This window comes from Mustela putorius, unplaced genomic scaffold, assembly GCF_011764305.1.
Source record: "Mustela putorius furo isolate JIRA1106 unplaced genomic scaffold, ASM1176430v1.1 tig00000196_pilon_pilon_pilon, whole genome shotgun sequence".
In the NCBI taxonomy this organism is placed as follows: Eukaryota; Metazoa; Chordata; class Mammalia; order Carnivora; family Mustelidae; genus Mustela; species Mustela putorius.
In genome coordinates, this window is record NW_025421310.1 from 2114030 (window position 1) to 2141370 (window position 27341).

The window sequence follows — 27341 nt, forward strand, 5'->3', positions numbered from 1 at the left end:
CTCCTGAGACACCTGGTCCTGGGTCTCTGTCCCTGGAAGCAGAGACCAGACTGTAGACAACCAAGGATGGACCATGGGTCCCTCACCTGTCATCATCCAGCCTGTCCCTTTCTCCCCCAGAGTCATCTCCGAAACCTGGCTGCCAGGAGTCAGTCCAACCTCCCCAGAGTCTGTGAGAGCACTGGTGAGACCAGTGCCCAGCTGGCCTTCTCTGTTACGAAGGAAAATAATCCTCGGTATCTGGGGACCCTGGGGCTCTGTGTGTGGTGCCCACAGACTCAAGGCCAGGACACAGCAGGGGAGTGGAGAAAAGGGCCATCCTCTAAGAGAACTGGGTCTCCCTCAGTCTTGCTATTCAGAGTGTGTTTCCCAGGCCAGGTTGGTCAGCATCACCTGGGAGCTTGGTAGAGGCAGACTCTGGGGTTCACTCCACACCCGCTGAGTCAGACTCTGCATTTTCACAGGATCTGCAGACCCTCCATGGGCAGGAAGGGGCAGAGGCGGCTGCACCCCCCACATCATGGGGTCTCAGCCTGGCTGGGCATCTGCTGAAGCAGCATTTCTAGGTGTCTCGTGGGCATTCACAGTCTTGATACAGTTCCACAGGTGATTCTAGTGCACAGTGTGGGTGACATCCCAGTGACAGGAGTTCCTGAGGCAGCCCCCAGGCTTCTGCTCCGAAGGGGAAAGCCGCAAGGGGAGGACAGAGGGCTGTGGGGGTGCTGTCCCTGTACCTTAACCCCAAGCTGTGTGGGTCACTGGACCCCAACGCGACAGGCTTGTGCTTGTCCAAACAAGGGCATGTGGGCGTTCTCCCATATGCTGGGAAATCACAGCTGAAGAGGGAGAGGCCTCAGCCGTTCCCAGGGAACTCCTAAAAGTAGACAGAAATGAAAGGGGAAGAAGGGGACAAGGGAGTGGGGAAGGAGGTGAGGGGAGGGGATCTAGCAGTTACCCCGCCCTGGCTCACGTGACCCGGCCCTGTGTCCCTGCCCCCCAGAGGAAGATCAGCTCAGAAGCAGGAAGGACGGCAGAGCTGACACGTTGGGACAGCAGTGCTCCAAGCATTTCTGAAGCAGAGGCTCTTCTCACAGAGGGAGGGACAGAGTGGGCAGCAGGTACCATGAAGCCCACTTCAGCCCCTCCCCAAGGAGGACGGGTTCCCTGGCAGGACCTCCTGCTGGCAGGTGAGAGGGTCAATTCCCTGGGAGGGGGCAGCAGGCTAAGAGAGAGAGGCTGGCTGGGGTCTCCAGGGAGGACAGGACGCTGAGAGGGGACAGAGGAGCAGGGCAGGACTTGGGGAGCCGCTCAGCGATAGGACTGTCTCATGATCTGGAAGTGGTGAGCCAAGGGCTGTTTCCCAAGTACTGAGGACTGAAGTTTGAAAACGTATGATAACAACAACCCTACTGGGGTCCCTATTAGGGACCCTAAGAGCTGTCCCTTCCTACCAACCTGAGATCTTGACAAATGCCAGACTTGGAGGGCCCTGGGGACACATTCATTCAGCCCCGGGTATTTGCCGCCGGCCCTACCACCAGGGTATAGCACAGATCAGACGAGTCTCTGTCCTCCCCGAGCTCACTTCTGTGGGGACGAAGACAGACACCCAGAGACGTCTAGAATGTGAGGTCAGGTACTGACAAGCGTCATGACGGGAACAGAACAGGGAAAGGTCAGGACGTAGAGACAGAGGGTCTTCAGAGGAGGCAGTCAGGGCAGGCCTCTCCTGAGGAACCCTTGAGCAGTGAGGGCATTGAGGGAGTGAGCGACAGACATGGGAGGAAATTGTTCCAAACAGAGGAATTAAGTTCAGAGGTGAAGCAGTGCAGTCATGCCGCTGACCTTGACCAGCAGAGACACATACAGACACACAGATACCCGTGCACGCTCACTCACACACACCCGGAGGCTGGGGGATGAGGACCTCCTCCGTCTGCAGGGCCCCAGCTTTCCCTCCGACACCTAGGTCCAGACCCTGATCCGTCTGCTCCCTTCCTTCCTAGTCTCGCTCTTAACCCTCTGGAACCCGCCCACCACTGCCCAAGTCACTGTGGAGTCCGTGCCGCCCAGTGCTACTGAAGGGAAGGACGTCCTTCTGCAAGTCCACAATCTGCCTAGGGATACTGGACGCTTCGACTGGTACAAAGGGGCCACAACTGAGGAGAACCTTCGTATTGTTTCATATATATTAGATACACAAAAAACTGTTATAGGACCTGCACACAGCGGCAGAGAGACAGTGTACCCCAATGGATCCCTGCTGTTCCAGAACATCACCCTGAATGACACAGGAGTCTACACCCTACAAATCATAAATAGAACTTATGAAACGGGACAAGTAACTGGACAGCTCCATGTAGCTGGTGAGTAATTCCCTCTCACCTCTGGTGCTGAGTGGGGTGAATTCTACTTCACACATAGGATGACAGGCCGGGACTGGGCCTCCATCCCCCTCTGCATTATGTCCCATGTTGGGAGGAGGGTTCCAGCATTTAGTGCAGGACACACAGTGGAGACTAACTTCCTAAGACTGGAATTCCTTTCCTGGAATCCAGACTCTGGAATCATCCGAGAAAGAACCTGCAGGGTCCAGCCAGGGCCAACCTGAGGGGCCCCCTGGGATCGTCACTAGAGCTTGGCCCAGAATTCCCCTGCCCAGACTCCTGTCTCAGGGCTCCTGACTCCAGTGACTATGGGGGTTCCATGACAGGCTTGGGTTTTGCCTTCCTGGCACGGCTGACTGGGAGCAATGATTTCCCAGCTGCCCGAGCCGGTCACCATCAAGGGCTCGGTACCAAGAGCTGCATCTGGGGAGCGGCAGAGCCTGGTCCTTCACCTGTGAGTTGGGGTGGAAAACAGCGAAGGTCCCTGGGCTTATTGTATGATGGCCCTGGTGGGATAGGAGACCCCAGAGGAAGGTCAGTGCCCCCAGGGAGGAACAGAGGAGAGAAGGTGCTCCTGGCAGCAACTCCCATACCAGGGATCAGGCCCAGGGAGCTGTCTCTCATGCAGGCAAGTAACAGCTGTTTATGGGGCAGCTCCTCTCTACCAAGCCTTAGGTGAGGTAATTGTGAAAGGTTAATAACAGACGACATGGCAACCCTGAGACCACTTACTTGATTTTATTGAGGGGAAACTGAGGCATGGGGCAATGCAGACAACTGAATCAGAGTCACACAGGCAGATCACAATACTACAAGGTCTGTCTGTAGCCACAGCCCTTCTCCACCCAGGTGGCCTTAGTAAGCATCTATGGACCCTAAGACCAGCTATTGGATCAGACGTTTCTTCTTAGGGATCCACAGCTCAAGGTAGATTTTCTGGTCTGGGAAGTGAGAGCAAGCAGAGAATTAATGTTTTTAGTCAAGAACTAAATTACCTTCAACAATGATCAGAGTCAGTGCGGGGAACGCCCAGGCCTCCCCTTAGGTGGCCAATCCACAGCTCTCTGCATTGGACTTGGAATCACTTACTTTTTCCTGATGTGCTGATATTATCCCACTGGAGTATAAGGGAAAGGACTCTGCCTGCTCCTCCCAACTGTGTACCCCTAACCGGCACAGGGCCCAACAAATCAACTGCTCTTTAATGAAGGAGGAAAGGAATGGATGAATGATTCATAATCTCTTCAGAGTCTGGTCCCTGGATGCAGAATTCTAGGAGGTTCTAGACATACCTGCTCCCTGTCCCTCCCTCCCTCATGTTCTGTGAGACCCATGTTCTCTGACCACCAGCCCCTCAGGCCACTCCCAGAGAGTCTCATGATGACTCTGGTGTTGCTCAGCCATGGGAGGATCCCGTCCCTGGGTCAGCTGTGGGCTCTCAATGCCTGGAGTCTTTGGAGTCACTTGTAACCCTCACTGCTCACAGCCTGGAACATTTCTGGCGCTCTGCTCTATCCATGTTCCTAATCTTCCTCCTCCTCCTTCCCAGCTGGGACTACCCCTGCTCTGCACACTCTTCTTTACCCCCTTCCCTGGATTCTTCTACTAACACCTGTGGCTAGGCCTACCCTCCCAGGCAATAGTAAAGGTCACAGAAATCAGTCAGAGCAGCAGGCTCTGCTGGGCTCCATCTGGAGCCAGTTTCCCCAGTTCACCAGGAGAGTGAGCTTTCGCTGTGCCCTCATCCAGGGCTCTTTCCCTCCATGACGGCAACAAGTGGGACACACCACATAACAGGGACCTGTGACCCCTTGATCTACGCTCTACATGACTCCACCAGAGCATCAAAGGCAGAAGGGGCAGGTCTGCACTCCCCAAAACTCATGGGCTCATTTCATGTCTTTACTCCTGATTCATATCCTCATCCTGACAAGACTCTCGTTCTTCCCAGTGGCTCCCCAGACCCTCCCACAGTGGGACTGGCCAAACACTGCTCCATCTGACTAGTCCATTGCCTTTTACACACACACACACACACACACACACACACACACACAGGTGCTCCTGAGAACACCTCTACCGCAGGGTGGGGTCCTCTCACATGGTTAGATCTACCAGTCACTGTCCTTTCACTTAGATGCTGCCCAATTTGGATAAATTTGATCAAACTTGTGTTTCCTGAGATCAAAAGAAAGCCACATACAGGCATTGGGTTTCTTCCCATTTTGACTGTAGAAATTAGTGACAAGGACTTTCTTTCCTAAATTTACTAACATAACGCGTATCATTTCTACTAATTTGGTATCATTCCTCCCTTTATATAACAGAGGCACCTCAGATCCTTCCTGGATCAATTCTGTTCCTTAACAGGACTCATGTGTCTTTCTCTACCCAGGGAGTTACTGATTTCAAACCCACTATAACATCTTCCTTTGCTCAAAATGTGATCCTGGTGGGACCGCAGAACTTGGTCTACAACATACATCTGTCTCATAACTGTGTTTGTAAATGGTCCATGAAGGCCAGATATCCTTACCCCCACCCCCACCTCACCTCCCACCATTCACCCCTTCTGCATTTGAAAATAGCCGCTTGTATTTCAGGAAAGATGAGCATCGTCCTCACTGGCCTCTGCAGTGAGAAAAGAGACTTTAAAGACCAAGGGCAGAGCACACAGTTCTCTGCCAAAGCCAGTCAGGCCCCGCTTGTCCCCCTGACTCTTTTCTGGATCATTTCTAGTCTTGACTCTGCTCCACCAGCGTCTCAGGTCAGTCACTGTGGAACACCTGGGGAGACCTGCCCTACTTCGTGGCCCTGCAGCCTGGGTGCTGACCTGCCCTCTGAGCTTGCCCCTGGTGTCCCCAGGTATTACTTCTGCTGAAATACTCCCTTCCAGGCCATGCTGCCCAGTGTTCTCCGGGCTTATGAGCTCTGGGAAGGCCCATCATGACCCATCTCTAGGACAACCCTGGAAAACAAGGCCTCAGGGGAAAAACACGTGTAGGCTGACTGGTGGAGGTCTGTGCCGTAGAAAGGGCCTCAGCACCTGCACTTTCCAGGTGAGGCATCTGAGGCTGGTCAGTCAGGGAAGAGCCAGGAGAGGTCCAGGGTGCTCTCTGACTTCCTGTCCTGTGTCTTTCACAACCAAACTCTGATGCTTCTTTAACCTGAGAGAGCCTGTGCTTGCTCTTGGACAAACAGCAGGCGGCCTGTGTTCTCTGAGGCTCAGATCCTCATGTATTTGTCTTGAGAAACACAGACCTGCCTTATCTTTGAAGGACTCCAGTTGGCTAAGAGGTGAGAGATGCCAACTCTGATTCAAGATGCCTGTGGAGGAATCACAGGTACCACCCAGGGCAATGTTCTTTCTGTTGTCTGCGCAGCGGAGTTACCCAAACCCCACATCACAAGCAACAACTCCAACCCCGTGGAGAATGTGGATTCTGTGCTATTAACCTGTGAACCTCAGACTCAGAACACGAGCTACCTGTGGTCAGTAAGCAATAAGAGCCTCCCGGCCAGCACCAGGCTGGAGCTGTCCCTGGACAACAGGACTCTCACTATACATGGTGTCACAAGGGATGACACAGGACCCTATGTGTGTGCAACTTGGAACCCAGTGAGTGACGGTTGTAGTGACCCATTCACCCTGAATGTTCTCTGTGAGTAGCTTCCGTTCCTCCCAAACCCGGGCTGCCAACCCAAATCCACACAACTAGGGGCCAGGCCACATCCATCCTTCTGGGGTCCAAGTCCATGACTCTCAGCTGAACCCCTAGGCTGGCCACGGCTTCTTGTCCCAGGCAAACCTGGGCAGGCCCAGCCTAAGCCAAGACTAGGAGGGGACAGGCTGCTCCTCCCTGAGAGGGTCACCAGCCTGTGAGGGGAAACAGGTGAATGTCTCAGACCCAGGCTGAACACAGGGGGTTTCTGGTTGGGACTTTATAAAATGAGATTGGGACCCAGCTCAGAGGGACACTGTGGCCCTTGTACAGACCAGGAGCTTACCCTTCCCTTGGATTGCATCAATTGTGGCTTTATTCTGTTTGCTCCAGATGGCCCGGACGCTCCCACCATTTCCCCCTCAGACTCCTATTACCATCCAGGGGCCAACCTCAATCTCTCCTGCCATGCAGCCTCTAACCCGCCTGCACAGTATTCTTGGCTTATCAATGGGAGGCCCCAGACAAACACACAGGAGCTCTTTATCCCCAACATCACTGCGAATGATAGTGGATCCTATACCTGCCTCGCCTCTAACTCTGACACTCGCCTCAATAAGACCACAGTCAAGATTATCACAGTCTCTGGTAAGTGGGTCCCTGGAGCATCTGCATGGATCATTGTGGTGAAGGTCTGTCTGGCTTCCAGAAAAGAGCCTAGAAGTTATTTCCCATTTGCTTATGTCACAAGCAAATACCAAATCTGTCCCTGAACTCTGCAGACGCTTCCTCCCCTTGCTCTCTGATTTCTCAAGGCAGACCTTGGGTCCAGCCTGGAATGTGGAAATTGGGTTCTCTCGGCCCCAGAAAGCCCCATGTGGTGGAGAGGGCTTACAGAGGGAAAAGGAAGGTCCTTTTGCTCCTGGTTCACCCTGTGACTGACTCTGCTCTGATGTCATCTGTGGTGGGACAGGAGCATATGGAGAAGGTATAGGAGAAGCCTGTCTTCAATCTGGCCAAATTGTGCTACCAGTTGTGCCAGAGTCTCCCTCATGTGAGGCCGCCAAGAAATGGGCAAAGCAAGCCTTGAGGCAGACCCTCTGACTATATCAGGCTCCGAAGTCTACCAGTTCTAGAACCCTCCGTGAAACCAGCATGTCTGATACACCAAACGAGAGCAATGAGTAATGGTAGATTCCCCAACAGAGTCCCTTTGCGGGACAGAAGGAGCAGTGCCAAAATTATATATTTATACCTACAGCTAAGAATACCAGCCTTCTGTTAAAACTATGACCATTACTCTAAAGATTTCCTTTCTGTAATATTCAATCCACAGGCCAGGAAGTAAAAGTCAGATTCAGATTGAGAAACCCTTTAGATTGGAACTTCTCCAGGTCCTAAGCTCACAAAGACTGACTGGGCCATTCTCATTTTCTAATAAATTATTTAACAAAAGGGAAATGCCTTCCCTTTCTATGTAAAGCTACCATACTAGAGAGGGGGCCTGATCTTTTCAGAAAGCTCTAGAAAAGGGTCATGAGAAAGCCACTGTGTAAAAAATTCCACCTGATGATGAGGATGCTGGACACATGGGCTTAGAAGAGGTTCCTGGTGCTGATACCACAGTGATGTCTGGGCGGAGCAGACACATGACTAAGGGCGAGAGGGAACCTGAGGGTCAGAGGGCGAGGGACAGCCCTCTCCTTACAGATCATCACCTGAACAGAGACACTCATCCTTCTGCAGACAGCAGGGCCATCCTCTGGGGCACAGAGCTCACTGGGGCCCTCCAACTGGCTGGCATCTCAGAGGAAGGAGTGTGGCTCCACGCCCCAGGGGCCCATTCTCATCAGCCCCCTCCTGTGTTTCCCTGCAGAGCCCTTGGCCCAGCCCTCTCTCCATGCCAGCAACACCACACTCACAGAAGACGACTCTGTGTTCCTGACCTGCTCCACAAATAACACTGGGGTCTCTATCAGGTGGCTCTTCGATGGCCAGAGTCTAAAGCTCACAGAGAGGATGACGCTGTCCCAGGACAACAGCACCCTCACCATACACCCTGTCAGGAAGGAGGATGCCGGGAATTACCAATGTGAGGTCTCCAACCCAGGCGATTCCAGTAAAAGTGACCCTGTCAGGCTGGTTGTGAAAGGTAACTGACACCTTTCCCAGTGATACATCCTGGGACAATCACTCTACCAATGATGTGCAAAATGGATAGAAGTCACAGGGGGCAGAAGAGCAGAATAGAATCAAGAGACCATTTCAGTAAACAGGATGGCAGAGTGGTTAAGAGCTAAGTCTCTGAATCAGATATACTGTTTCTTATCCCAGGTCTGGCATTTACTGTGTGACCTTACACAAGATTCCTTTTTTCCTCTGTTACCATTTTTTTTTTGTGCCGTATAATACACATAAGGTTTATCATTTTAACCATTTTCAGTTTACAGTTCAGTGGCAATAGTACACCTGTATTGTTGTGTAGCTGTCACCACCATCCATTAAACAGTCACTTCCTACTCCCAACTTGAACCCCATAACCTTCATCCTACTTGCTGTCTCTAGAATGTGACTATTCTAAGATTACGTGGAATCATAATGACATTTTTGTGTGTGTGTGTCTGGATTTTTTCACTTAGCATATCGTCTTCAGGGTTCATCCATGTTGTAGCGTGTCAGAATTTCATTCCTTTTTTAAAGCTGAATAATATTCCCTCGTGTGTATCACATTTTGTTTATCATTTATCTGTCTATGAACTTTTAAGGTTTTTTTTCACCTCATGGGTATACAAATATCTACTAAAATCCCTGCTTTCAATTTATTGGGGCATAGACCCAGAAGTGGAATTACTGCATCAAATGGTAATTCTTTGTTCAATTTTTTGACAAACTCCCACACCATTTCCACAGTGACTGCACCACTTACAGTCCCACCAGCAAATGCAGTGAAGTTTCAACTTTTCCACATCCTCGCCAACACTTGTTTTCTCTTTTTTTGTTTCATTTTGTTTTGCTTTGAATGACATCCATCCTCATGGATATGAGGTGATATCTAATTGTGATTTTTACCTGCATTTCCCTGATTGTGAATGATGTTGAGCCTCTTTCCATGTGCCTGTTTGCCATCTGCTTGTCTTCTTTGTAGAAATCTCTGTTTAAGTCCTCTGCCACCCCCCCCCTTTTTTTTTAAGATTTTATTTATCTGACAGAGAGCCGGTGAGAGAGGGAACACAAGCAGGGGGAGTGGGAGAAGGAGAAAAAGAAGAAGGCTTCCCACTGAGATGGGAGCCTGATGCAGGGCTCCATCCCAGGACCCTGGGATCATGACCTGAGCTGAAGGCAGATGCTTAATGACTCAGCCATCCAGGCATCCCTCATTTTTTCTATTAGGTTTTTTTTGTTGCTGAGGTGTAGTTCTCTATTATGGATATTAACCCCTTATGGGATATGTGATTTGTAAATATTTTCTCCCACTCTGTGGATTGTTTTTTCATTTTGTGGATAGTGTCCTTTGATGTACAAAAGCTTATAATTTTAATTGAAGCCCAATTTATCTAGTTTTTTTTATTGCCTATGCTTTTAGTTTCATATCCAAGAAATTGTTGCCAAACCCAAAGTCATAAAGTTTCACCCTGTGTTTTCTTCTAAGAGGTTTTATAATTCTAACTTTTATATTTAGGTCTCTAATCCACTTTGAGTTAATTTTTCATATGTGGTGTTAAGTAAGCATTCAGTTTTTTTGCATGGATGTCTAGTTTTCCCAACACCCATTTGCTGAAAAAGCTATCTTTTCTCCATTGAATAGTCTTGGCACCCCTGTCAAAAATGGTGTGACTGTGTATGTATAGTTTTATTTCTGGGATCTCTATTCTATTTCATTGGTCTATTTGCTTGTCTTTATGCTAGTACCGCACTGTTTCGATTACTGTAGCTTTGTAGTAAATTTTGAAATCGGGAAAAGTGAGCCCTCTAACTTTGTTCTTTGTTTTGGATATTTGGGGTCCCTTGAAGTTACATATGAATTTTAGGATAGATGTCTCTATTTTTGAAAAAAAAAAAAAGTCATTGTTATTTGACCAAGATTTCACTGAATCTGCAGATCACTTTGGGTAGTACTGTCTTCTTAAGTCTTCCAAACGATGAACATGGAATGTCTTCACATTTATTTAGGTCTTTAATTTCTTTCAGCAGTGCTGTATAGTTTTCAGTGTATAAGTCTTTCACCTCCTTGGTTAAATAAGTTCCTAAGTATTCTATTCTTTTTGATGCTGTGGTAAATAGAATTTTCTTAATTTCCTTTTTGGATTATTCATTGTTAATATATAGAAATATAACTGATTTCTGTGTGTTGATTTAGTATCTTGCAACTTTGCTGTATTTATTAGTTATAACAGATTTTGTGGACTCTTTAGTGTTTTCTATGTGTAAGTTCATGTCCTCTGTGAACAAAGATCATTTTATACTTCTTTTTTCCAATTTGGATACCTTTGCCTAATTATTGCCCTAGCTAGAACTTCCAGTGCTATTTTGGATAAAAGTGACAAAAATAGGCATCCCTGTCTTGTTCCTGATCTTAGAGGAAAAACTTTGAGTCTTTCAACATTGAGTTAGATGTTGGCAGTGAGTTTTTCATCTGTGGCCATTATTATATTGAGGCAGTTTCCTTCTATCACTACTTTTAGGGTTTTTATCATGAAAGTATATTGAATTTTGTTGGATGCCCTTACTGATTCAATCTCCTTACTGGTTACAGGTTTTTTCATATTTTCTATTTCTTCATGATTCCATCTTGGTTGGTTTTGTGTTTCTAAGAATTTGTCCATTTCATTAGGGTTATCCAATTTGTTTGCAATTATTCATAGTACTTCTAAAATATTTATTATTTCTATAAAATTAATAGTGATTTCCCCCACTTCCAATTCTGATTTTAGTAATTTTAATCTTTTTTTAAATTAAAGTTTTGTCAATTTTATTCATCTTTTTTAAGACTCAGTTTTTGGTTTCATAGATTTTCTCTGTTGTTTTTCTACTTATTATTTTATTTATCCCCACTCTAATCCTTATTATTCTCTTCCTTCTGCTAGCTTTGGGTTTAGTTTGTTCTTCTTTTTTCAGTTTCTTATAAAGTTAGGTTATTGTAAAGTGGAAATATTGTAAAGTGGAAAGGGTTATTATATGGATCAAATGAGATATATGTATTCACCAGAGCCTGGTACCTACTAAGTATGCCATAGTAGTAGCTAAACATTAATATTAATACATCAGGCTTGAGCTGGTGAAGAAAACAGAAATTTAAAAAAAAAAAGAAATTAGGAAAACATTATTTTTTTAAAAAACAGAAATTTATAAAAAGATGCAAATGTATTATTTATGGCTGTAGAAGGCATTAGGCAAAAAGCCAGTGGGACATAGTTCCTGACTGAACACAGGAGAGGATAAAAAGGAGTCAAATGCAAAGTTTCAAGCCTACTATGTTAGTTTTATCCCCTGAGATGTGATCAAACTGGGACTGCTTATTTATTTATATTTATTGGGAAAATATTTATTTATTTATTGGGGAAAATGCCCGTGAGGGAAAGACAGGAGTGGGAGGAGCCTGGGAGGTTGCTCAGACCATCGTGTAAATTGTGACAGAATGAAGTTCTGTAAAGGTGCCTGTCTGCAAGACTGATGTAAGGAGGGGCCCTCGAACTCAAGTCACCCTTCAGAGGAAAATGGTTTCTCACAGAATTGGGCTTATTTCACATCCTTTCCCCTTACTGTCAGAAGTATGGGCTCTGTGCAAAGGAGATGGGTGAATTCAGAATGCACTCCCCAGGCCTTCCATCACTTAAGTCCTCACCACAAGAAACCTGAGGGGCACATACTTGTGGCTGCCACAGCTGGCACATGAAAAGGTGGGAAGTTATAGAAAAATAGCAATCAGTCTTTCTCACATTTCCAAAGCCTTCAAAAATATCTGAGCACAGACAGGCCAGGATGGAACTGAGGTAAGTCTGATCACAAGCCCAAAAATACAGTGAGAGAAAAAAAATCGAAGGATGAAGTCAGCTAATCACTGCACAGCAACTTTCCACAGAAAATGTATTCCTTGAAGGAACAGAAAGTAGAGACTACTACACATTGAGAGTTGTCCCCCAGGGGACCCCACTGTGAAATAATGTCACTTTCATTCATTCTTCTCTCTTCTTTCCATGATAGGTGCTTTAACACAGTTGAATCCTGGCCTCGCACCTGGGGTTATTGCTGGCATCGTGATTGGAGTCCTGGCTGGGGTTGCTGTGATAGTAACCCTGGTGTACTTTCTGTTTATCAGAAAGACTGGCGGGTATGATGACCTTTCCTCTTGTTCCTCTTTCTCCAAGTCTAACTGCCATGCTTGGGAGAGGGAAGAAGACTTTGCCCCTGTCTCTGCACCTGGATCTGTTCCTCCCTTCTTTCTAAACCCTTGCTTCCTGGCACTAATTCCTGTGGATCTCTTCTTCATGCTTCCCGGACCCCACTCTCTCTTGGACACAGTTATTCCCATCTACATCTGGCTTAGAGGGGGAAGATCCCCCTATGTTTTTATCTCCCAGTCAGGGAAGACAAGGTCCCAGGAGGAAACAAATGAGGAAATGAAAGGAGGAGCAGGAGAAAGTGAGTCGCGTGCACTTTTGACAGTTGTAGGAGGGAGGGATAGGACAGGAAGAGAACCTAAGAAAAGGCAAAAACAACCAAAGGCCTCTTGGACAATAAGTAAAGTGAGAAAAAAGCTACCGTCTACCTAAAGAAGGGGAAAGGTGTCGGAGTACAAGTAGGCTCCGATACAAGGGACCCACATGTGGGACCCACATGTGGACATCCAGCAAACAGGAAAGGAACAAATCCTAGAGGGGATCGTGGATAGACTGAAGGAGGAGGCCCTAAGAGGAAAGGCAGTACCAACCACTGTATAAATGAACACTGAGGAACTCCAAGGAATTACTTGCTGACCATGTCCTTCCTAATTCAAGAAGCAAAGGCCCTATGCTTGGGAATGGCAGTCACAGTGTCTGATATTTATTTAGGGCAAATGACCTGCGTGATGTCACAGAGCACAAACCCTCAGCCTCCAACCACAGTAAGTAAAGCCACTCACCCAGTGAGACCTGGTGTGTTCCACCATGTGCCCTGCCATAGCAGGGAATCCTGGATTCCCAAACTACTTCTGACCTGAACTTTTGGAAGGGGATGTCCATTTCCTAACCTTAGGTTGGCATGGGTCCTCACACCCTTCTAGCCACAAAAGATTCCCCTGAGACACAGCCCTGGGAGAAATATTCACTCTGCCTGGGCGAAGCAGGCCTGAGCAAGATGGACCCATTTCCAGGAGTCATTTCCTTGCCCGCACTCCTCCCCTCCTGCCTCTACGACGGATGTGGGCATTCTCCTTTGGTGAAGCTTTCCCTGTCTTATGGTGCTCTGGGTACTGTGGGCCTCAATGTCCCTCCTTGCCACTAAAGCCTGTTGCTGAGAAATACATCCGGGTGAAAATTAAGACCCTGTGAACTGGAAGAAATTGTCAGAAGTGGGCTGGGGCCTCCTGTGGCTCTACTCTTGGCCCTCCTCTGGTACCAGTGCCCTGGGTCTGGACCACAGACTCTGAGGAAAGTGAATTCCTCAGGTGTTCATAGGCCACTTCCTTACCCTGCCCTCCTGCCAGCTGCCACCTCCTTCAGTTAGAAATCACAACAGCTTAGGACCCACCTCCCCACTCTCTCGCTCTCACCCCCTAATCCCCCATTCTACGGCCGTAAATGATCTTTGCATTTTCATGGATTGGGAACTCATCTTCTGTTTCCCCAGGTCAGGACCACTCTGACAATTTGTCTAAGGTAAGCACAGCCAGTTTCAATGCCTCATGGAAATATCTCTGTGTAGAATGGGTTATTCTTGAAGATTCAAATGTGAGATCAAATTTGGGTCAAAATTCCTCAATGCAGCAACAAACAAAGGATTACTGGTTAATGTCTCCCTGGAGTCTACCTCATTACAAGAATGTGGACTTTAGAATTAACCCCATCCTGTATTTAATCCTGGCTGTGACTCTCAGTAGCTCTGTGACCTTGGACAAGTAACTTAAGCTCTTTGAGCCATGGTTTTGCCATCTGTAAAATGGGCATGCTGTCTACTTCAAAGAGAAGTTGAAGAAATCAAACGAGATGACCACTGGAAAACACCCAGCATAGCGCCCAGCATAAGGCACGAGATGGTTCTCCCTCCTCTACCCTCACTGACCCTGCTTTCACCAACAAAGGATGATATCCATTCTAATGGTTCTGAGGTCTTGGTTCCTTTACTTTACAATAATTTAACCAAATTTTTCTCAACCTTTCAGTAGAATACATACATATACCAAAAAGTACTTAAATCCTAAATATATTTTAACAATGTATAAATTTTCATGAGTTGACCACAAAAGTCACCCAGGTCACGAAATAAAACATGTCATCCTCCCTTTCCCCTGCCAAAAAAACCCTCCAGTTATTTCCTTCCAAAGAGTAACCACTACCCTGGCTTTCAGTGCACTAGATTACTTTTGTCTGTTTATGCTCTTACAAAATGGGATATACAGTACATCCTTGTATGTGTCTAGCTTCTCTCATTCAAAATTGTTTTGTGAGATTCATGCATGTCCTTGTATGCATTTATAGACTGTCCATTCTCTGTTGCTATATCACTGCATTCCAGTATGAGTAAATACTGTAATCTATCTCTTATAATGATCACTCAACCAGATGTTAGCAAGCAGAGTAATCTTGGCTAATTAAAGCCCTTCTCCAAAGCTAAGAAGTTTCAAAATGGTGATAGTACATGGTGCTGAATCACAGCACACAAGGTGAGGGTCTGACCTATGCTCTGATTTAACTGACCACACTGCTCTTGCCTTTCAGAGTGAAGAAGTTGCATATTCTTCCCTGAACTTCAGTGCCCATGAACCAAAGAAAACAACTTCAGCCTCCCCATCCCCAGCAGACACAGAAACGGTATATACAGAAGTACAAAAGAAGTAACATGACCTGTCCTGCTCGCTGTGCTGACTCTTTCCAACCTTTCATTCCCATCATGAGGAGACCCTTTTACCCTCAGGGAAAAGGGGAAGAAGCCTCTTTCCCCACCTTATTCCCTAACAAGCTCCTCCAGGCTGCCTTGTCACAGTCCCTCCCTTCAGTGTCAATACATGAGAAGGTACATCCGGGATTCCTAGGAAACCCAACCTTCCTTGTCATTGAAATTTGGCAAAGGGGACCTTGGGAAGTTGCCACAACCTCTGCCCCTCCTCCTTTCTTTTTTAAAACTTCCCTATTCAGAGCACAGTCATTCCTTCCAGCCCCAGTCCTGTCCTATTGGAGTCTAACTTGAATTTGCCATAACCTTGAGAGTCCTCTCCTGATCCAATGAAATGCATGTGCCAGGAAAGAAGAGAGAGAAGAATTAAAAGCAAAAGTTTCTATCTCTCCAAAGCCCCCTGCAAACCCCACCCTGCACAGGAAAACAAATATGCTAACCTGGGAAATTCTATACCTTTGTCTATTGTCAAAGTTGTCTACCAGGGCCTAAACACCTTAATGCTTAACTAGAAAGCCACCTAAGCCCTTTGACAAGCCTGTCTTCAGAGAACCCACTAGAAACAATTAGGAAAATTAATCACCGAGGTCAACAGGTGATTCCTAATGGAAAATGCAAAAAAAAAAGTATGTTTCATAATTTTCTTCTTCAAGGAAATGTCTACAGAAGGAGGGCTTATAAAGCTTCAGGGAGCAGTCAAGTCTTAGTAGAGATAATCAACTGGGAGTTTGGGAAAGGAGTCAGAGAGCTACCCTTCGGAGATGATTTAAATAATTATTAAAGAATGCACTGTTTGGTATGTTGGGTTTTTTTCCCCTGAGATATTCTGCCATTGCAGTTTTTGCAAGTGCTTGTTCATGTGAAAGGTGCTATTTCTACTTAGCTATATAAGCTGAACTGACTGCCTTCAGCCAAAGAAGCCACCATAACCCCTCAAGTCCCCTTGGCCAGGAGTTCCTCAAGGTCCTCATGTTGGGGGCTCCAAAAAAGAAGAGCAGCAGCAGCAGTTTTCCTCTTTTGTGGCTAGAATGGGTCTAACTCAGTTTCCCGGCATCCTAGGCCAGTCTTCAACCACCACCACTTTCCATGTCTCTGCTGTGCGTGGTGTCTGCCCCACTCAATTTTCGGGAGACCTGGCTTCTGCTAAGGTGTGACTGGTCCTTGAGAAGTGGAGTGCCCTGAAGGGAACACACTCACACCCCTGTTGGCACTGCTAACACCCGAGAAAGCTACCCTGGTGTAGATGCTCCTGGGAAGCAGGGATGAGAAGGGTATTAGGACAGGGGAGGGGGATAACTGGTTCAGAGGCCCCATGAACAGCCTCTGAAATGTTGTTTTTTTTTTTTTTCCCCATGGGCATCTAGAAGTCCCAGCATGCAGAACAGAAAGGAAGGACAGGGGAAGGAGAGGCAACGTATTTCCCAACCAGCCTCCTTCTAGACACAGTCTCTTTGTGGCTGTTGAGAAAAGGATTTCATTCGATATTACTTGATATCATGCTGTGTCTAAGAGGCCCCTCAAAGAGGGCAAGTTGGGAATTCTGTGCACTCAGGTACCTCTTTCAAGGGTTTTCTAACTCTGACACAGTCTGTATATACTTCCCCTCATCCATGCTATTCTGTGTTATTTAATTTTGTCTGGCTAGGGCCACATCTGAATTATTTGTAAAATCTTCTTTATATTTATAATAAAAATTATAAAGTCAACATGAAGATGTTGCCTTGTGATTAATACTACTTTAGACAATATCTTCTTTACAGGCAGAAGAAAGAGAACTTGCTGAACTGCGAGTCAGAGTAAGCCTAAGTTTGCAGGTATTTGATCCAGTGACCAGAAAATCAGCTAAAGTCATTTGCATGCTTGCTGATAAAGTGAGTCTATCTAGAAATGACAGGCTATAGCTTCAACCTGCTTGGGAGAAATTGCCTATTTTCTTCTGAGAGAGAGGATTTCAGGAGTAAAACATCTCCGGGCCTCATTAGTAGGGATAAGCAACACTTCCTGCACGGGTGGCCCTGGTGAATGAGACGCAGCAGTACAGCTCGGGCTCGGAGCCTCCACAGGTCCAGTCACACAGACACCTCTCGAGGGTATTCTACCCGGAATAACCTTCATTTATTAATCCCACTAAGTATTAGCCTGTTCTCTCATCTCCTTCACTTCCAAGCTGTGGAAGCATGTGTGCTGCGTCCCCTGTCCTTGTCACCTGCTTTCTCCTGTCCCCTGTGCACCCCGAGACCACTAGATGCAGCAGAAAGTCAGTATCTGTCCTTAGCCCAGTTCAAAGGTATTTTCACCATTGTCTGCTTTTCCAATGTCTAAGACCATGGACAACTTTTCCTTCTTGGACAATCTCCTCCTTCCGTCCCCTGACCTTTGCATCACACCCCACGCCAGATTTAGCAGTGAGACCTGGACTGGATACTTCCACCACCACCCTCTTCCACAGCTTCGATGACCTCTTTGCAGGTGGCTCCTGCATCTGTATCTCCAGCCCCTATGACTCCCCAGAACTCCTGATACTCACATCCAAACACCTTCTGAAATTCCTCCTCATTTAAGTTGCAATCCCCACCCCTACAGCTCCACCCAGGGAGCTCACTCCTCTCCTTCCACATCTTTCCACACCACCACTATTTCCTGTGTTGCTCTTTGGTTTCCCAGATTTGATACATCACAAAGCCTAATGGTTCTTTAATACCTCTCAGTACACTGTTCTGTCGATTCCCGTGACCCTATACAACCCAGGCCCTCAACAACTCTGCTGGAAGTACAGCCTGACTCCTTGTTTCTGGTCTCTCTATTAAATAATCTTTCTTGTTCACTCTTGCCTCACCACCTTCCTAAAGACTGGTTCACTCTCGTGCTCAAGGGTCTATAGTGGCCTACACTGCACTATCGGGTAAGCTCAAATTTCTTCCTCTTTACTAGTATTTCTCACTTTCTTTACCACAACTCTAGTATAACTCCCCCATTGTAATTAGGTCTGTCTCCTTACCTGACCCTGCTCCTCTACCCCATAGACACATATAATTCTTATTCCCAGTGATATGCCTAAAAACAAATACCAAACAGGCGAAGGTTCTGTTATCTCACAGAGGAGTTAACACAACTCCGACCCGAGGGAGGACAAGGACTCTGAGATTCAGAATGCAACCTACCTTTGACTGCCATCTCTTCCTGATGACCAACTCATGTGTTCGTGAAATGCTTATTGAGCACCTACTGTGCTACAGGTGTAGGTGTCAGACCCCATGAAAGACATAGAAATGAGAAAGGCTAGGAACATAATGCCTAAGACAGGAGATAAGACATGAAAAAGTATTATAATATAAAAATAAAAAATATATATATGTATTATAATAAATAAGTATTATAATATAAAAATAAAAATATATAAATGCTACAAGAGAAGACAGAAAGAAATCCAATGGGAAATGTGATTGCATATTGGAATGACAGGGAAATTTAAAAAAAAAACAACAATTGACACTCGGGCCCCACCCCCAGATTCCAACTCCATTGGCGTGGTCTGGAACTTTGGAACTAGTGAATGTTGAAAACTCCCCAGATCCTGTTGATGTGTAGGCAAGATGAAGAGCCTCTGTTATCACAGGTAGGACTTGAGCTTCGAAGCAGTGGTTTTTAGCTAGGAATATAAATCGGAATGACCTGGAGAACTTTTCCAACATACACATTGAGCTCATGAACAATCCCTGAGAAAGCTACTGGTACAGTGTGACTGCAGGGAGACCTGGGAGACTCTAGGTGATTCTCACTTATATTCCATGTCAAAAAACACGGACCTAAAACATAGGTAAAATTGAAAAACTGAGGACTCAGGAGTATAGTCCACATAAGGGGCATAAAATGAATAATCTCTTCTGCAAGGCACAGAGAAGTACTCAAAATAAAATTATCAGCAAGTAGCTAAACTTTAAGAGACTGCTGATACTTGTTGTGAGGATGGGAAACAGCTAGTATTCTTCATATTGCTGGTGGAAGTATAAAATGACACAACCACTCTGGAAAAGAGTCTGACATTTTCTTATAGACTTAAATACATAGTCCAGCAATCCCATGTCTGGGTTTCTACCCAAGAGAAACGAAAACAGATATCCACACAGAGTTATACATGAATGTTTCTAACAGCATTATTCACAATCACCAAAAACTGGAAACCACAAATATCCATCAGTATGTGAATGGATAAACAAACTATGGTATATCCATACAAGGGAATGCTAGTCATCAATAAAAAGTGTACAAACTACCGCTAAAATGAGATGCATGAATCTCTAAAACATTACACTATGCAGAAGAAGCTAGACACGAAGGAGTACATACTATATGATGCCATTTAAATAAAACCCAAGAATAGGCAGTGATAATTAAGGATGTTAGGATTCACCATATGGGATAGAATTAGCTGCAAAGGTGCACAAGGGAACTTTCTGGGTCACGTTAGACATCTCAGTTCAGGTGGTGAATACATGGATGTATACATTTACCAAAAATCAAATGGTACACTTAAGATCTGTATGCATTTCGTTTTTTTTTTTTTAAAGATTTTATTTATCTATTTGAGAGAGAAAGAGAGAGAACACAAACACGAGCAGGGGCGGGGCGGGGGTGGTGAGTGGCAGAGGAAGAAGCAGACTCCTTGCTGAGCAGGAAGCCCAACTTAGGGTTTGATCCCAGGACCCGGGGTCTTAACCTGAGCAGAAGGTAGCAGACACTTAACCAAATGAGCCACCCATGTGCCCCAGATCTGTATGCATTTCAATGTATTTCAATTTTATCCTGATTCTTAAAAATAAAGTAAGTGAAGGAGGAACCAATTCAATCCATCAGGTACAAAACCTAACACAGCAATGTGATCTCTGTTCATGCTCTCAAGGAGCACCTTCAGGGTCGTCCCTATTTTGAAGAAATAGCAAAAAAGCCAAATATGGTCAGTCCAAACTCAAAGTGAAATAGAGACTAGAGACAAAAAGCAGGGACAAGAAAACCTGGCCCATTTCCTTCTAGCATGCAAATGCCTGAGTCACAAACACGTTCACTGTCCTCAAACCTTTAGTAATGGCTGATAGTAGCCGGCATCTAAGTTAATTGTTAACTAAAGTACCACAAACCAAACGCCAGGCCAAGAAACCAACCAAATATGACAGTAAGGCAACACTCATTCAACTAGCACATTTTATCGATCTCTGATGAATCATTCATTTACTAAACATTTACTGAGGATTTCTGTATGTCAAGCACTAAAGCCAGGTGCTGATGAGAACATGAAGCATGAAGATTAAAAATAAAGACTTTACTTGGATACTTGGATTTTTATTCAAATAACTCTGCCTATTTTTTTTTTTAAGTTAAAGGGGGGTAGGTAAAGAAGAAATAAAGAAATAAAAAAGGCTGGAAGGAAAGAGAGGGAAAGGGAGGGGATTATGAGATAATTGCAGAAATTAGAACAGTGAATATTTTATGACATTAAGGAAGTATTAATTTTTAGTGCAATAATGGTATTGTGGTTATGTTTTTGTAAAGATACCTTATATTTTAGTAATACAACTGGAATCTTAATGAAATTATCTGATGTCTGAAGTTTGCTTCAAAATAATCTAGGTTTGAGGAGAGGAGGATAAATGAAACTATACCGGCCACAAAATAATTGCCAAAGCTGCATGATGAGTACATATAGATTCGTTTTATTATAGCTTTACTTTTGCAACTGTTTGAGATTTTCCAGAAAAAAAAAAAGAAGTCCCTGCTTTCCAGAAGCTTATAAAGAATTACACATTCCAACAAATACACTACTGCGTAGCTTAATAAAATTTGACCAAATGCAGTCAAGCTCCAAGGGCAGTGACTGCCCCTGGGGTAGGCAAAAAAGACCGAGAAGATGTTAAAGGAGCGTCCTCCCCTTGACCAGAGTCTTTAAGAAAACAAAAACTACAGTGCTCGCTTTGGCAGCACATACACTAAAATTAGAAAAAAAAAAACTATAGGCAAAAGGGCAAACCAGTTGTACAAAGGCAATGCAGATGGGAAGCTGCAGAGCTCACGCATATGCAGTGGATGACTTGCTAGAGAACATGTTATCTAGGAGCACACCTTCTGGAGCCCGACTACCTGCACTGAAGGTTCTGCTCCTAAAGACATAGAGACTTCAGGTGAGCTACCTGTAATGTCTCTGTGCCTCAGATTCTTTACCTATAAACAGGGATTATAACAATACATACTTCACAGGGCTATTGTCAGAAGTCAATGAGTTAATACACATGTAAAAGAAATGAGTTAATACACATGTAAAATGCTTAGAAGACAGTGGGCAAACTATAAATTTTAGCTGCAGGATACAGACTTAATTAATATACAGAATCTGTTACATTTCTATAGAATAATAATGATGTATACCAGAAAGAGAAATTAGGAAAGTAATCCCATTTACAATCACATCAAAAGGAATAAAACACCTAGGAATAAATTTAACCAAGGAGGTGAAAGACCTGTACTCTGAAAACTATAGACATTGATGGAAGAAACTGAAGATAAATGGAATAGACGAAAAAAATGCCATGCTCATAAAGTGGAAGAATTAATATTGTTAAAATGCCCACAATACACAAAGCAATCTACAGAGTCAATGCAGTCCCTACCAAAATACCAACAGTATTTTCACAGAACTAGAATAAGTAATCCTAAAATTACTTATTTTATTTAAAATTACTTACTTAGGATTACACCGTCAAAACAATCTCGAAAAAGAAGAACAAAGCTGGAAGTATCACAATCCCAGATTTCAAACAATACTACAAAGCTACAATAATCAAAACAATATGGTACATGCACAAAAACAGACACATAGCTCAATGGGACATAATGGAGAACCCAGAAATAAGCCCAAACTTGTATGGTCAATTACATGCAAAGAAGGCAAAAGAATGCAATGGGGAAAAGACAGTCTGTCTCTTCAATAGGGTTCTGGGAAACTGGACGGCTACATGCAAAAGAATGAAACTGGACCACTTTCTTAAACCATACTCAAAAATAAACTAAAAATGGATTAAGAACCTAAATTTAAGACATGAAGCAATAAAACCCCTAAAAGAAAACATAGTAATCTGCTGCATATTACCTTCAGCAATATTCTTCTGGATCTGTCTCCTGAGGCACGGGGAAACAAAGCAAAAATAAACTATTGGGACTACATCACACTTTTTTTTTTAAGAATTTATTTATTTATTTGACAGAGATCACAAGTAGGCAGAGAGGCAGACAGAGAGAGAGAGGAGGAAGCAGGCTTCCCGCTAAGCAGAAAGCAGGATGTGGGGCTCGATCCCAGGACCTTGGGATCATGACCTGAGCTGAAAGCAGAGGCTTTAACCCACTGGGCCACCCAGGTGCCCCTACATCAAACTTTTTGCACAGCAAAGGAAACCATAAGCAAAATGAAAAAGCAACATACTGAATGGGAGAAGATACTTGCAAATGCTGTATCTGATAAGAAGGTAATATTCAAAATTAATATAAAGAACTCATATAACTCAACACCAAAAAAAAATTAATAATAATAACCCAATTAAAAAATGGGCAGAGGAAGGGCACCTGGCTGGCTCAATCAGTGGAGCATGTGACTATTGATCTCAGGGTCATGAGCTCAAAGCTATGTTGGGTATAGAGTTTACTTAATAAAAGAAAATAAAAAATAAACTTTGAAAAAAAAATGTGCAGAGGACCTGAATAGGCATTTTCCAAAGACAACATACAGATGGCCAACAGTCACAGGAAAAGATGTTCAGCATCACTAATCATCAGAAAAATGCAAATCAAAACCACAATGAGATATTACCTCATACCAATCAGAAAGGCTAGTATCAAAAAGACAAGAAATAACAAGTGGAAAAGGAAGTGGGAAAAAGCAAGCCCTTGTGAGCTGTTGGTGGGAATGTAAACTGGAGCAGCCACGATGGAAAATAGTATGGAGGTTGCTCAGAAATACTGGGTTGCCTGGGTGGCTCAGTCATTAAGTGTCTGCCATCAGCTCAGGTCATGATCTCAGGGTCCTGGGATGGAGCCCTGCATCAGGCTCCCTGCTCAGCAGGAAGTCTGCTTCTCCCTCTCCCATTCCCCCTGCTGTGTTCCCTCTCTCACTGTCAAATAAATAAATAAAATCTTAAAAAAAAAAAAAAAAGACGCTTCTCCCTCTGCCCTTTCCCCACTTCCACTCCCCCACCTCCCCCCATGTGCACGCACTCTTTTTTTTTTTTTAACATAACCTCAAGATTTTATTGTCTTCATAATACAACGAAATACAACACCTAGAAATAGATCACCTGGCCTTTTCTCTTCTTACCTCCTCCCAGTTAAAAACTCTTGCCTCTCTTAATAGCCAGCATTCTCTTAGATCTGCAATTGGGCTCAATGCATTCAAACCTCAGCACAACCTTCTTGGTAGTTTTAGCCTTTTTCCAAAAAAATTGGCTTAGTTTGCTCACCAAGGCACTCTGCTTCCTATTATAACGCTGCTTTCTCTGGGCATAAAGAGAATCTTTGCCTTTCTTGTACTGTGTTACTTTATAGTGTAGGTACTTGCCACACTTCTTGGCAGAAAGTCCGCCAGATTTAGGAACATTTACCACGTTTGTGAGAGTGCTATCAGCACAGAAAGAAAGGGCATGCTCCCTCTTAAAACAAACAAACAAAAAACTAAGTAAAAACTTCAAATTATAAAATAAATTAAGTCATAGGGATGAAAAACACAGCCTAGGGAACACAGTCGATAACGTGTAGTAACTTTGTATGGTGACATGACAACTGCTCTTACAGTGCACATTTCATAATATATGTAATTGTCAAATCACTACGTTATACACCTGAAACAAATAAAATATTGTATGTCAATGTAAAGATTTTATCTATTTATTTGAGAGAGAGAGAGAGTGTGTGAGCGCAAGTGGAGGTCGGGGGCTGCAGAGGGAGAGAAACAAGCAGTCCTGAAAGCAGACGCTTAAACAACTGAGCCATCCAGGCTTCCCTCAAATCTCATAATTTGTACTTGTTACTTATCTTCTTTTTGTTAGAATATACACTTATAAAGTAGGGACTATATCTTATTTATCTCTATATTCCCGGCACCTACCCTAAGGCCGTGTCCATAGTAGCTACTAATCAAGCAACTCTTTCAGGTACTAGGGAAGGGACCACCAAAAGCCTTTACCTAGCCCCATTTATTCCCTGATGGATTATACTCTCAATTCCTGCCAGAATTCCTGCCTGCTTGAGATTCTCTCTCTCCTTCTCCCTCTGCTCCTCCCCTTGCCCTCTCTCTCTCAAATAAATAAATAAATCTTTTTTTTTTTTTTTTTAAAGAGCTGCTTAAGCATAGTTTGTTTAAAGGTCAAAGTCTTGTGAAGCATGCCAGTCTCCCTTCACTGCCTCTGTATGTCAGTGCTTGCCCCAAATGAACCCAGAACTCCTCCTGTCTGGGGACTAGAGCTAGAAAGGTAAAGGGGAACTGGGAATAGGAAGACATAAATACAAGTAAAGTGGGAGGCCCCCTACAATACTAGATGTGATTATTAAGGAAGTGAAACTCGTCTTCTTATAGGGTTCAGATTGGTTTTGAGAGAAACTACACAAAACACCAAAATGTTTTGAGTAACAACTAAACTCTTGGAATAAATATATAGCCACCCAGAAAAACTACTTTTTTTTCCCAGGACAACTACTCTTAAGGTGCCTGTATTTATTTGAATATGAAATACTTGTCAAAGGAACCCTAGGGGTGCCTGGGTGGCTCAGTGGATTAAGCCTCTGCCTTCAGCTCAGGTCATGATTCCAAGGTCCTGGGATCAAGCCCCCCCCACCCCCTGCATCGGGCTTCCTGCTCAGCGGGAAGCCTGCTTCTTCCTCTCCCTCTGCTGCTCCCCATGTTGTACTCTCTGTCAAATAAATAAATAAAATATTTTTTTAAAAAAAGGAATTCTAAAACTCACATTGAGTCTCATAACTTTATTGTCTTAACTTAAATAGGACCAAGGAACAATTTGTTACTACCAGGAGGCTGAGGAGAAAGGAAAGAGCAGGGAACCCAGGAGTGTATATGGCTGCAGAGATGTTGAAGAAAAAAGAAGAGACAAAGAGAGGTATAATACAATATATTCCTACTGTAATACAGAGGGAAGCAATGATTTAATTATGGCTAAAATCAGTCACTAAGCCAGCTTCCCCAGTTGAAGCTTCCTGTGTGACTCCATCAGGAAACCCTGTGTGATCCAGGGGTACAGGGAATGGGATTGGAAATGGGCAGAACCAAACACTAATTTCTTCCACTTCCACTTAAACCCAAGAAGGGCTTTATTTTCCTGCACAGGAGAATAGGACTTTGCACATTCACTGGATATTTTACATTACATAGAGAAATTTAATTAATGTCAATTCTTTAAATCAATAAAGAGCAAGAGTTATTAGTGCTTCATGTGTTTGTGAGCTTATTCTGTAAAGCAAACTCTGTTTTTTATTTTTATTTTTTTAAAAAGATTTTATTTATTTATTTGACAGACAGAGATCACAAGTAGGCAGAGAGGCAGGCAGAGAGATAAGAGGAAGCAGGTTCCCTGCTGAGCAGAGAGCCCGACAGCTCAATCGATCGCAGGACCCTGTGATCATGACCTAAGCTGTAGGCTGAGGCTTTAACCCACTGAGCCACCCAAGCACCCCTGTTTTTTTTTTAATTTAAAGATTTATTTATTTAAGAGAGAGAGAGGAGAGGGCATGTGTGCGAGAAGCAGGGGTGGGTGGCATGGGGGTGGGAAGTGAAGGGCAGAGGGAAAGAGAATCCTCTAGGAGACTCCACCCTGAGGAAGAAGCCAATGCAGGGCTCAACCCCAGAATCCCAGGACTGCAGGACCCCAAGACCATGACCTGAACCGAAAACAAAAGCTAGGTGCCCAACCGACTAAGCCACCCAGGTGCCACTACAGCCTCTGTTCTTTAGAATCTTAAGTCCTGGACCACTTGGCTGGTCCAATCAGTAGACTGTGGGACTCTTGATCTCAGGGTCATGAATGAAAGCTCCAAAATGGGCGTGGGGCCTATTTAAAAAAAAAAAGAAATCTGAAGTCCTCCATATGACCTGGCAATTCCACTCCCAGATAAAACCTAAGAGAAATAAAAAACTATGTCAACACAACACAAGAGCTTGTACACAAATGTTCATAAGCAGCATTATTTGTGCTAGCCTAAAAGCACAAACAACCCAAATATCCATCAACTGATGGACGGATATACAAAATGGGGTGTGTAGTGGAATATCATCCGGCAATAAAAAGAAATAAAAATAAAATACTGATACTTGATACAACATGGATGAATCTTAAGAACATCATGCTAAGTGGGTGCATAGATGGCTCAGTGGATTAAAGCCTCCCTTCAGCTCAGGTCATGATCCCAGGGTCCTGAGATGGAGCCCTGCATTGGGCTCTCTGCTCGGCGAGGAGCCTGCTTCCCCCTCTCTCTCTGCCTACTTGTGATCTCTATCAAATAAGTAAATAAAGTCTTTTTAAAAAAATCATGCTAAGTGAAAGAAGCAAGTCACAAATACACTATATATATATATATATGATTTTATTTATATGAAACATTCTGAATAGGCAAATTCATAGAGACAAAAAGATTAGTGGCTTCCAGAGGATAGAGATAGGAGATGGAGATGAGGAGTGACTGCTAATGGGTATGGGGTTTCTTGTTGGTGTGATGAAAATGTTCTAAAATTGCAGTGTTGGTTGTTATGCCATTCTGTGAACCTGTTAAAAACCACTGAATTGGGACGCCTGGATGGCTCAGTGGGTTGAGCCTCTGCCTTCAGCTCGGGTCGTGATCCTAGGGTCCTGGGATCGAGCCCCGCATTGGGCTCTCCGCTCAGCGGGGGGCCTGCTCCCCTCCTCTCTCTCTGCCTGCCTCTCTGCCTACTTGTGAATTCTGTCTGTCAAATTAAAAAAAAACAAAACACTGAATTATATACTTTAAGTGGATGAATTGTATGGTATATGAATTCTATATCAAGCTGTTACTTAAAAAGAAGTCTACAGGTGTGGAAGAAGATGGTGTCAGCCAGCTGGAATGCAGGGTTCAGCTGTACTATTCCCATCAGCCCATTAAGACCCATAGCCAGCCTGTAACACTGCAAAAATATGAACTT

At 44.5% G+C, this 27341-nt stretch overlaps 1 protein-coding gene and 1 pseudogene across 6 annotated transcripts; one reads left to right on the forward strand and one right to left on the reverse strand.

The window, feature by feature from the left end:
* The first annotated feature begins 993 nt into the window (after window positions 1-993).
* Window positions 994-16851, forward strand: LOC101682302 (CEA cell adhesion molecule 1). Of its 6 annotated transcripts, XM_045076846.1 has the most exons (10): window positions 995-1187; window positions 2007-2366; window positions 5771-6049; window positions 6443-6697; window positions 7926-8201; window positions 12251-12377; window positions 13099-13151; window positions 13877-13905; window positions 14965-15057; window positions 16504-16851. In XM_045076846.1, the coding sequence occupies exons 1-10, from the start codon at window positions 1124-1126 to the stop codon at window positions 16768-16770; spliced, it is 1803 nt and encodes a 600-aa protein (XP_044932781.1). In that variant the 5' UTR covers window positions 995-1123; the 3' UTR covers window positions 16771-16851. The 6 variants fall into 6 exon arrangements, with proteins under 6 accessions (XP_044932782.1, XP_044932783.1, XP_044932781.1 ...); XM_045076847.1 differs by lacking the exon at window positions 5771-6049 and having other exon boundaries at window positions 994-1187; XM_004780425.3 differs by having other exon boundaries at window positions 14965-16518.
* A 6556-nt stretch (window positions 16852-23407) lies between these two features.
* On the reverse strand, window positions 23408-23874 carry LOC123391199 (annotated as a pseudogene).
* Between the last annotated feature and the right edge of the window lie 3467 nt (window positions 23875-27341).